At 28.3% G+C, this 11,832-nt stretch overlaps 1 protein-coding gene and 1 long non-coding RNA gene across 2 annotated transcripts; one reads left to right on the top strand and one right to left on the bottom strand.

The window, feature by feature from the left end:
• Positions 1-286: 286 nt before the first annotated feature.
• On the bottom strand, positions 287-2,548 carry LOC128293321 (uncharacterized). The gene is made up of 3 exons (XR_008283496.1): positions 2,404-2,548; positions 1,853-1,936; positions 287-642 (listed from the first exon to the last, which is right to left on the bottom strand). It is a non-coding gene; the product is annotated as an uncharacterized LOC128293321 (long non-coding RNA).
• Positions 2,549-6,378: 3,830 nt separating this feature from the next.
• Positions 6,379-8,300, top strand: LOC108485873 (alpha carbonic anhydrase 7-like). Its single transcript, XM_017789720.2, has 7 exons — positions 6,379-6,551; positions 6,646-6,863; positions 7,121-7,227; positions 7,400-7,502; positions 7,611-7,778; positions 7,889-7,942; positions 8,041-8,300. The coding sequence occupies exons 1-7, from the start codon at positions 6,464-6,466 to the stop codon at positions 8,125-8,127; spliced, it is 825 nt and encodes a 274-aa protein (XP_017645209.1). The 5' UTR covers positions 6,379-6,463; the 3' UTR covers positions 8,128-8,300.
• Positions 8,301-11,832: the final 3,532 nt, after the last annotated feature.

Genomic DNA, 11,832 nt, shown 5'->3' with positions numbered 1-11,832 from the left:
CATGAAAACTTAGAAAAATCTCTTGCGTTAAGGCTTCACACGCCCATGTGCTCAAACCGTGTGGCCAGAAATAGGCTAATTATCAAGCCTTTTGTCACTCTCACACCACATGCATAGATACATACTTATCCAATAACATACAACGTGGCATAAATGAGCTCTTAAACATCTACAAACATGTTATGCTCAAGTTATTTTCTTATGCAATAAATATTATAGAATTTGCCCATATCATTACCACATACTAGACATAACTATCATTACATCACAAACCATTCATGAAGCATTATTAACTATTTACCAATCACTTAATCCTGCATTAGTTACTAGCTCATCAATGAATCTCAATTCAATCTCTAGGTATACATGTTGTAAGCCACATCACAAGAGATAATAACATACATGCATAAGAATAATCATATGGGCCCATAATGTCATTAGCCGACATAGGCCAATTTACATGACTAATACTACCTTAATAACAAGCCAATGCCTTTGGCTAAATCATAATATTACATACTCACATTAAAACCCTATACATGCCATAGACTCGAATCACTTGAGTTTACTTACTCCGATAACGTTAACTCGATAGGGTGATAATATCTCTGACGGCCTCCAACCCGAGCTAACCTGGAAACTCTAGAAAACATGGGAAAGAAGGGGGGGTAAGCTTTCGCTTAGTAAGTTCATATGAAAACAATAAGCAACTCATTAACTTGTTTTATCAATGTTTACAACATATTTTCAAGTTCACTACAAGCTGTCTTTCTGAGCAATGGTCACTAAATTATTTATATCTGGAGCTACGAAACTCTGAATTAAGTTCCGTTAATTTTCCCTGAAACTAAACTTATTTTCCTTTCTTCCATAAAATTTCCAGAATTTTTGGTTAAGCCAAATAGTACAGTTTATTAGTTAAAGGCTCCCCTATTTTAGGGTATGACCACTCTGACCCCTGTGCACTACAAACCGAATTTCTCCCTGTACAAAATTCCAACGACCATGCCGTTTATTTCCCATAAAAATAGACTCAATAAGAAATCCATTCATGTAAGGTATAACTCTTAATAATTTTTTTACAATTTTTGGTGAATTTCTAAAGTTAGAACAGGAGATCTCGAATTCATCCAGACCCTGTTTCACAAGAATTCAAATATCAAACAATATGGAATTCTTTTTCTTCCTCTGTTTCTTTCATGTGAAAATAGACTCATTAAGCTTTAATCCCATATTTTATTCTGCCTCTAACTCATTTTCCACTATTTTTAGTGTATTTTCAAAGTTACACTACTGCAGTAACTCAAATCTGTCAAGGCTAAATTACTCATTCATGATCATTGTTCATAATATTAATACAACACCATTTTATCCATCATGGTAAGAACACATATTATGCATCATAGATCATCACATATCAAGGCATTCTCATAGGATTAGTATACATACTTGCACAACTCATAACATAACTCGAAAGTGCATACTCACCAATGACTTACCTCATTGAGACCATCATTAACTCTTTCCTTGGATTGCCCGTTGAACACTTGGAATACTAATTAGATACTGGAAAAGCCTTTGCACATAAGTGCCTCAATTGTAGCTAAAGCTACCTCATATCTCATGACATTTCAATGCTCACTCGAGCTAGTCATCTAGAGTCATAATTCCTAGTGACATGTCACTCGTATCCTATTCTATTCCTAAGGTTCAAAGCGGATTTTTCCTCGTCTATTAAGGCTTTGTCTTATCATATTTCTATTAATTACATACACATTAATATCTGTACAATTCATGTAATGATAACATTTAAATACATGTATAGCATGGTATTGTTTACATACGAACTTACCTCGATACCACAAATGTGAAAAGGACATACTCGTCCATAAATCGATTTCTTTCCGTTCTAGGTCCAAGTCTCAATTTTCATCATCTATACCATCACATTTAGCCTACCAATCAGTCACAATATTCATATGGGTCTAAAAATCATATTTTTACAAATTTTCATTTTGACCCCAAAACTTTTACATATTTGCACTTTTGCCCCAATGCTCGTAAATTAATTTTTATTCAATTTCTATAAGGTTTAAGACATGCTGAACATTTTTCTCTTCTATGGCAACTCCAAATTTTCACTAATTCACACACTTATGACCAATTTGTAACTTTCACAATTTAACCCCTTTTTGACATTTTTACCAAAATTCATTGAATAAAACTCATATTTAACACATCAAACATTCATTATCCACTATAAATCATAAAACACAACCATATCATGAATGGGTAAATTTTTAAACTCTAATTGCTCTTCAATCAATTTGGTAGAAATAGAAAATTTAAGCTTCGGGGATCTCAAAAATACGAAAATCATTAAAAACGGGACAAAAACCGCACCTATATAAGCCATAAAAGCTTGGCCGAATGGAGCTCATCCATGGCTGCTATTTTCTGTTCTTTCCCACGGTTGAAGAAGAAAGAATGAAAAAAAATGATAGCTTTTATCATTTGTCTTATTAGGTTATTTTAATTAATTTACAAAATTACCCTTTTTATTTCAACCAAATTTCAAAAATACCAAACAAATATCCATTCACTAACTTATTAAAGGAATAATTGTCACATAAGGACTTTCAATTTAAAACTCATAACAATTAGGCACCTCATATATAAAGAACTCAACTTTTGCACTTTTTACAATTTAGTCCTTTTGACTAAATTGATCGCTCAAACGTCAAAATTTTCGAATGAAATTTTTACGAAATATTTTCATAAATTTATAGACTATAAAAATATAATAAAAATAATTTTTTTTTTCTCGTCGGGTTTGTGGTCCCGAAACCACTGTTCCGACTAGACCCAAAATCGGGCTATTACACATTAGGGATTAAATTGAATAAATTAAAAATTATCATGAAATAATAGTATAGAAATCAAATTTTAATCTAATGTTAGATATGGATAAATGTGTGTATCCCAAGTATAGGGGCTAAAATGAATAAAATGTAAAATATGTGATTATGTGTTGAATAAGATTTGAATATGAACTAATATCGATTTTATGATTGAATTATCGAACGTAGCTAAATATGACATTAGGTCGTCTCGAGAGAAAGGGAAAACGAGAGTTGTAAACGATTAACGAAAAATTTTGATATGTATTTTTATGATTCGAGTTCAATACATTAACACATATACATATGTATACATACATATATGATTGTTGCAAAACTACCTACCAAGGTAAGCGTATTAGTAATGCATGTCTCGGTTTATACATAATGATCTCAAGTGTCAAGAATTGAATTGAATATAGTTAAAAACGAGCATAATATGAAGTATGTTGTGTGATTATGGTGTGTATTGATTCATTGGTTACCCTATTAAGTGTCTCAGGCAGAGTTGGGTATAGTTGGTATACCATAGGGTCACCGGTATAATGATTAGAAGTCATCATTGTTGGGTAATCCGAGATGACATAAAAATACAAATCGAGTTTTAATTGCACGAGAATGTATATTGAAGATACGAGAAGTGCTTCACAAGAATCACATCAACTCTCAAAGTTTCAAAATCTTTTGATATATGATTTTGGGCTTTAGAGATGATATGTACTTAGGTTGGTAATGTAAATATGACCTTTAAATGTATATTAGAAATGTTATAAAGCAAATGTATGAATGTGATTTCAAAAGATAATTGTGCTTAAATGTAACATCTTTTGCTCGGATCTCTGTTATTGGATCGAGTGAGAGGTGTTGCATATTGTCTCTAAATTACACATAAGTAACTTTTTCTAACATCTCATCTTTAGAAAAGAGAGTCAACGACTCTAAAATATTTGTGTGTTAATTTTGACTGTCAAAATTACAATATTTGAAGGTTTTAATATATCAATGAATTTAAATACATTTCCACATTTAATTTTATTATTAATGATCTGACAGATTTTAATTTATTAAATTTGATATCAATGTTTTACCGTTGTAACACAATCATCATACAAGAACTCAATATTACATGATAGAAGATGTCTATATATAAAAGTCAAAAGTAAGAGGAAGGCAATGTTGTAATTTTCAACCTAATATTTTATTTTTCTTTTACTGTCTCAGCAATTGTTTGGTTAAGGCGGTTGTTGAAGACAACTAGTTAATTTTTTTAAAATTATTTTTAACCAGTCATTTTTTTTTTTAATATAAACTTGCGACATTGTCACCATTATAATCCAAAAAAAAAGAAGTAGCTTTTGGTAGATATAGTTGTAGTTTCTTTGCTGGAAACTTGGAATATTATATATGAATGAAAGGATTTGAGGCAGACTTAGTCGACGACTAGAAAGATAAACTTATTTCTTGTTTAGAGAGAGAAAAAGTGGAGTAATTATTTCAGAAACTTTGAAGGTTAATGCTCCAACCCCAATGTTTGAAACGTGTGCAATGACTGGATTAACGTCAAAGGCGAATCCCATTTTGCTTTCGAACCTGATGTCATGTACCTGCACTCACAAGAAGAATTCATTAATGAGGTATTTAAATATTAACACATTTTCCCTTGTTCTCGTCAACTATAACATAATCACCACTTTATTTTCAAATAAATCCGGCATTCGCTAAAACATTTCAGGAACCGCTAAATTTAAGGGTTTTGAATCCACCATTTTTGTCATAAACAATCGGATTTGTTCATCATTTTGACAATAACTGTCAATTTGTTTTCCAAGTTTGGTGGTTAATCATGGTTATGTTTGATTTTTTTTATATTTAATTTGTTCAATTAATAAACATTAATTTTTTTAAAGGAAAAATGGTATGAAATGGAGAAGTCACGTCATTTTATATCTCTTACTCATTATTTAATGCTATTTTAATTTTTTTTTCATATCATTAACATATTATCTTGATAATTTTACATTTTTTAACCTTTAAATATGAAGACAATGTGCTTCCTCCTATACTGACAACAATACTCTGATGTCAGTTAAACTAAGACTGAATCGATATTTATGTAACTTATCTCAATAAGCTATTTTATTATAATTACATATATATTTTATGCAAAATTGCAATGTTTTTTTTACTATTTAATGCTGATGTATACAACACACCGTATTTGAATTCGTACAATGGGGAAAACTAGTTGATATTGAAAAAGCAGAATTTTAGGATTATTGTTGAGGATATGACAATTAATATTCATATATTTACCAAGAATTATCCCATTCTTCACCACGATTCATTCAAATTGTTATAATCAGGTATTGATTTATTAATAGGTAAATAATTTGCAGCATCCGGTGTTGAAAGAGCTATATTTGACCCAAAATATTGGTATAAGATGCATTGCAAACGTAAATAAAATACTTCACAAAGGACTAAATACATAAAACACGTGATTTTTTTACTTTTTAAAAAAAAATTACTTGCAGCTTATAAGATATTACTTAATTTTAAAATCAAATATTCAAACATCTATGTTAGACTTTAAAATTAAATACAACGAATCCGTATTTTATACATGAATGTAATATTTCTCCATGTCTAATATATTAATTGATAGAAGCTGAATGTTTCTAATCTATATTATGGTATACAATTAGATTAAATAAATGCGATAATTGCAGAAGGTAATGACTTTAGCAATCAAAAGATCCAGAGATGAGAAATAATGTTGTTAATTTGAAATTAAATTCAAATTTTTATATCTGATGATATTTTGGTTAGTTGGAAATTCGCATTAAAAACAGCACTTTACTTTGCCAATTGGCAGCTCCTACTTCTTTTTTGACCCATAAAGTTACTACAATTAAAAAAAAAAAGTATATTAATATTTGAAAATTAAAATATATTTGAATTCAAACCATAATAAATTCAGATAAAATCTACTCATAATAAAATTTAAATAAAAAATAATCTAAAAGAAAAATTGATATATAATATTTGTATAGGATGAAACTTCCACCTCAACGCAAATCAAAAGTTTTGCTTAAATTTTGTACTTGTTAGCCTCTTAATTTTGTACATCATTTAATTTTAAACGACCAAGAAATGAACTAGAATGGTCTGAAAATGGAAATATGCCTACTTTTATGGATTAAAAAACCCATGGGTTCAACCGTCACCCAACACGTCAACCGAAAGATATAATATTTTTTTTAAGACAAAACAGAAGAAAAAGGCAGGTACTACGCAAAGAGCCAAAGACCACCTGAGTTTACTTCAAAATTGAATTCCATTTTTTAGTATGACTGTCTAATGCCCTGCTATCAGCTTTTTGATTTCTTGTGTTCATACGGCACAATTCTAGAAAGAAATTAAACCCCCAAGAAACCCCCTTTTTTCAACATTTTCAAACGATATGAAGTACAACTCAACCTATATAAATCAGTCTCCCCACTTTCATTCTTTAACCACAAATAATTTCTCTTGGACATTGTAAGCTACGTACCTTCACAAAGATGGTAAAGCTACCAACCCAGTTCTTGGTTTGCAGTTTCTTCATTCTTCTTGCCTTGCATTCGTTCTCGGTAAGATCCCAGGAAGTCGGTATGTGAGGCAACTTTGGCTTTTGGTTTCCGATTCCCATATTTACATCAGAAACCAGACTAACTTTTCATTTGAACTCTTGTTGTTGTTGCAGAGGATGAAAGTGAATTTGATTATGGAGCAAATAGTACAAAAGGGCCAGCAAGATGGGGAGAGATTCATGCAGAATGGGGTGCTTGTAGCAATGGGACCATGCAATCTCCCATTGATATGTCCAATGAAAGAGTTAACATTGTTTCCCATTTAGGGAGGCTTAAGAAAAGCTACAAGCCCAGCAATGCCACTTTACGAAACAGGGGCCATGATATGATGGTAATTGAACTCTCAAAATTTTCAACTACTCCCTTTCTCTTCCCATAGTCGTTGTTTAATCAGATGCTGTTAAAAGGCTATTGTTCACTTTTCATATTTAATCATTGTTAAGTATGACTTGAAAAAAGTTTTATTAGGCGAGATGTTGATGTTATATGGTGCAAAATCTGCCTATTTTTTCCGTCATTTACAGCTATAGATCATATTACTAAATTATCAAAGTTTTCCAATGATCTGAACCCAATTTGTGTATTCAGTTGAGATGGGAAGATGAAGCAGGAGCTATAGAGATAAACGGTACGGAGTATGTACTCCACCAGTGCCATTGGCACTCACCTTCCGAGCACACTATCAACGGAAGGAGGTAATAATGCAGACGAGGATCAAGTTACACTTTTTTTTTGGGGGGGGGGGGGATGTACGTTAAGCTAAGAACATAATTATGCATGTTGTGCATCGATCCCTTATCTATAATGAGAAAACTGTATTTTTGTCTTGATGATATATGATATAGGCATTAATTGTAAAATTTTCAGGTATGATTTAGAGCTACACATGGTTCATGAAAGTGCAGATGGCAAGGTTGCTGTAATAGGTATCATGTACAAGATTGGAAGACCAGATTCTTTCCTATCATCGGTAAGTTGAAACGAAAAGGAGTTTTGGTGCTTTGATATCTGAACTTCTTTTTTCCTAATTTAATCTAATATTGTAAGACTAATTGCTTATGGACTTGTGGATTACCAGCTGATGGATCATTTAGAAGCCATTACTGATATCACAGACGGAGAGAGAGCGGTGGGGGTGATCGATCCAAGGCACATTAAATTTGGCAGTAGAAAATATTACAGATACATCGGCTCTCTTACTGTTCCTCCTTGTACTGAAAATGTGGTGTGGAGCATTGTCAGAAAGGTTTGTTCGATTAACCTGCTCTCTACGTGATTTTTCTTAATTTAAATATGACGTGTGTAGATATACGTTATAAATTGGCTAATGTTCGTTAATTAACCATCCTTTATCAGGTGAGGACTGTAACCAGGGAGCAAGTGAGGTTACTTCGTGTGGCTGTTCATGATGTGAGTTTATTTCCATTTAATCTACTTAAATTTTCCAGATAAATTATCAGAACAGAAATTTTATATGATCTCACGTATGATCAATCTTCATTTTGCAGGATTCGGATACGAATGCAAGACCACTTCAGTCAATAAATAATCGATCTATTCAACTTTATAGACCAGATGATAAAGAAGAGAATTAAAAGATGAATCATGTATTAAACAAACATAGGTGCATGTCACCATTTGATTATTTTGAGGAACTATGCAGATTATATACTGACGGATTAATAAGCTTAGGCTGAGGTAATCCAATCGGTACCATATATTGTATTCATACTCTTCAATTTATATTATTTTTCCTATTTGCTATTGATTTTAACTTTTATATTTTTAGTAAGAGGTAAAAGTATAAAATTATGTTAAATATAATTAAATTGATAGATTTTATAATAATGTTAGTTAAGTTGAGATATATTAAATTAATATATTATTATTTAAATCCTAACAAGTTAGTATCATGAGTTAATCGCATTAACTTAATTAGAAAAGTTACGAAAATATTCCTCCATAATTAAAATATGTTATATTATTTAAGGGTTGTTTAGACTTTTTTTTTTCAAAAGCTAATAAAAATTTGCATGTGGTATTACATCGATAAAATATTAATTTTACCACTAAACTAACCTCTATTTTATTATATACATACATTTTAAATGTATTATACATACTTAATTGTCTCCATTAATTCTATATTCTTACTATTATTAAACTCCTAATCGAGTTGATGTCACAAGTCAATCGGGCATCAACTTGATTAGGAAAATTACAAAAATATCTTTTATAATTAAAATAAGTTATATTATTTCGGTACTATAATTTTTTTATTTAAAAACTAATAAAATTTGCATCGGTGAGATTTGAACCCATGCTATTTACATCAATAAAACACTAATTTTACCACTAAATCAAAACTCTATTTTATTTTTAAAAATTATATTTTCCTAAACCCTATAAAGATTTGAACCCATGACATTTGCATTGATAATAAAATTTTAATTTTACTACTCAACCACTGTTATATTTTGAAATGTTTTGTACATTTTAATTTTATTATGCACACTTTATTAACTCCATTAATTGTATGTATCGATAATATTGTTTTATTGAGTTTATGCTATAAGTGAAATTGACATTAACTCAAGATTAACGACTACATCATGATAAAAATTTATAGTATATTTAGTATTCTTAATATGATATATTTACATAGTTAAATTTCATATTATTCACAATTTAATCTTTTTTATATTAATATCGTATATATTTTATGTGTTATTATTAATTAGATTCAAACCATATGTTTCATTTTTATTGTATGTTATTTTTAAACTAGCATGTGTGTTCTAAGTACATAGTTTCCACGTGTGATATAATGTGTGATATAATTTTAGTATGGTTAATATATTTTCTAAATTTAATAAATATAAAATGTTAATGTTAATATATTTTAAAATAATTTTAATAGTGCTCCCAAACACTAAATGATCAGATTGAGATTTAATGGTAAAAAACTTTGAAACAAAACTAAAAAATGGTATGAAATTGATGAAGCCAAAGTGATGATTGAAACAAAAGACAAAATTTAATTTAAAAAGTCCAAGTCTATATCTCAACCTAAGTAACAAAACAATAATTTGTGTTTTCTCAACCTAAGTAGAATCATCAATTATTAATTTATTATAATACAATATCTCAAAACCCCAAAACTATTATAATAAAAATCAAACAATCTAGAATAACTGACATAATAAAATTATTATTAAAGTATTAAGACTTTAATTAAGATTTGACTAACACATACCTCTGGAAATAAAATTATTATCTAAATCAAGCATAGTATATATGAAGAAATTAATATAAAAATAATGTGTTTGTTTCGTGAAAACAATTTATGAAAAATGTTTTTTGTGTGTGTTTTGTTTCATGAAAACAATTTGGTAAACAGAAAATAAACTTATCTTTTTTAAAGTATATGTCATTTTTCGAATGAATAATTTTATTTTTATGTAGAAATTAATTTGAAATTAGCTTAATATTATTATATTAATAATAAATTTTAACTTTGATTTTAATAATATTAAATATTAATATCACATATTATAATGTTTAATAATATTAAACATACATGTTTAATTATTTATATTTAATAATAGTACAAATATTAATATAAATTATTTAATAATACAGTTTTATTTTAACAATAATAATTTTTAAGTTTAGAGTTTAAATATTCTTAATATATTATTGAAAAAAATTATATTAATATTTTAACAATAAATATATATTACGATTTATAAATAATTAATAATAATTAGGCCAAAATAAAATTCATGTATGAAATTAAACATTGAACTAAAATTTATGTGTAATTTTGATATTTATTTAAATAAATAAGACTTCAGTCTAAACTTAAAATAGTTTTAAAAATTAAATTCAAAGTAATATATAAAGATTTCAGGATATAATATTGAACCTAAAATTAGGTTAAATTTAAGGTTATAATTTATACTGATTTAATTAAACGTTTGAAATGGAAGCCATTAAAATCATTACACATGTAAAAAAATTGAAATTTCAAAAACAAAATTAACTTAATTTTTATAAAAAGAATTAACTTACACTATCTAACCTTAATACACACATGAAAAGAAACATGAATTTGTGTCAAAAAAATATGGCATGCACGTAACATTAAAATGACTATTAAAATTAATTTTTTGTAAATTTTAATGGAAAATCATAAACATTATTTTTTACGATATAATTTAAAAGTTAATACCCACATATATGTGATATACCACACACGTATATATTTATTTTAAAAGGAACTATTTAAATACAAATTTAGCATTTATTCTCTAGAAGACTCTTAGGCTAAAATCTATAAGATGAATCATAAATATTAACCGTCATACCAATGATTTTCAATAAAATAAAACTATTATTTAAAAAGAAATTTGTTACAATGTATTTTTCGTTAATTGACTTTTGGTTTTATATAGAAATCAAAATATGACGGATAATATTAAACTTAAGTTACTGTTATAAAATTATTTTCATATATTTGGTTTTCAATACAATCATTTTAACTGTACATCAAATTTTCAAAAACCTTTTCAATTTTCTTATTATACTAAAATTAATTTGAGTTTAAATTGATTATTTATTTATGTTAAATTATGGAATATAAATTTAAAGGTTAAATATATTTTATGTCTACTTTTATTTAAAAAATTTAAACCCTTTATTTTTCTAGATTCAAATATTTAGGTTCAATCATTACCATTATTATCTTTTTAATTCATTGGTGGGATATTTTGAAATTAAAAAAAATCACTTGATAATCATGAACATAAAAACAACATTGAAAATGTTTTTAGATTTTTTTCTTAAAAAATTCATTCAAACTCATAATGATAATTTTTTTTTTGTTGGAATAGTGTTCGTAAAAAAAATGGCATCAACATTTTGATTAAAATAGTTAACAATATAACTTTACATACACAAAAAGTAAAATTTAAAAACCCTAGCCAAGAGTGCTTTGCTTAGTATCCTAGAGAGAACAGATTTCTGTGGCTTAGGATGGAGGAGAGTGGTGGCGCAGAGGGTTTTAAAGGAGACGAGATCTCCCTGCTGGCTAAGGAATTAATCCAAGTACCAGTCAAAAGTTCGATGGTGGTACCAAGTGAAAAACCTACCTTATTGTGCACAAAATGGACGAAGAAATTCTATAATCTAAAAGTATTTGGAAGACAAAAAAGAAGTTCGAAATTAAATTGGAAGGGCAGAATCTATTTTTGACCATGATTGAAAATGAAGAAGATTTGGAATTAATTATGGAGGGG

The sequence above is a fragment of the Gossypium arboreum genome, chromosome 5 (genome assembly GCF_025698485.1).
Source record: "Gossypium arboreum isolate Shixiya-1 chromosome 5, ASM2569848v2, whole genome shotgun sequence".
NCBI lineage: Eukaryota > Viridiplantae > Streptophyta > Magnoliopsida > Malvales > Malvaceae > Gossypium > Gossypium arboreum.
Note: the sequence above shows the minus strand (reverse complement) of the source record. Positions and strands in the feature narration are given on the sequence as shown.

Bases quoted from the DNA above. Each gene is read 5' to 3' on its own strand.
- LOC108485873 (XM_017789720.2), top strand. From the start codon at position 6,464: ATGGTAAAGCTACCAACCCAGTTCTTGGTTTGCAGTTTCTTCATTCTT. The intron at 6,552-6,645 runs GTATGTGAGGCA...TTGTTGTTGCAG, and splicing joins GGTAAGATCCCAGGAAGTCG to AGGATGAAAGTGAATTTGAT. The intron at 7,943-8,040 runs GTGAGTTTATTT...TTCATTTTGCAG, and splicing joins TTCGTGTGGCTGTTCATGAT to GATTCGGATACGAATGCAAG.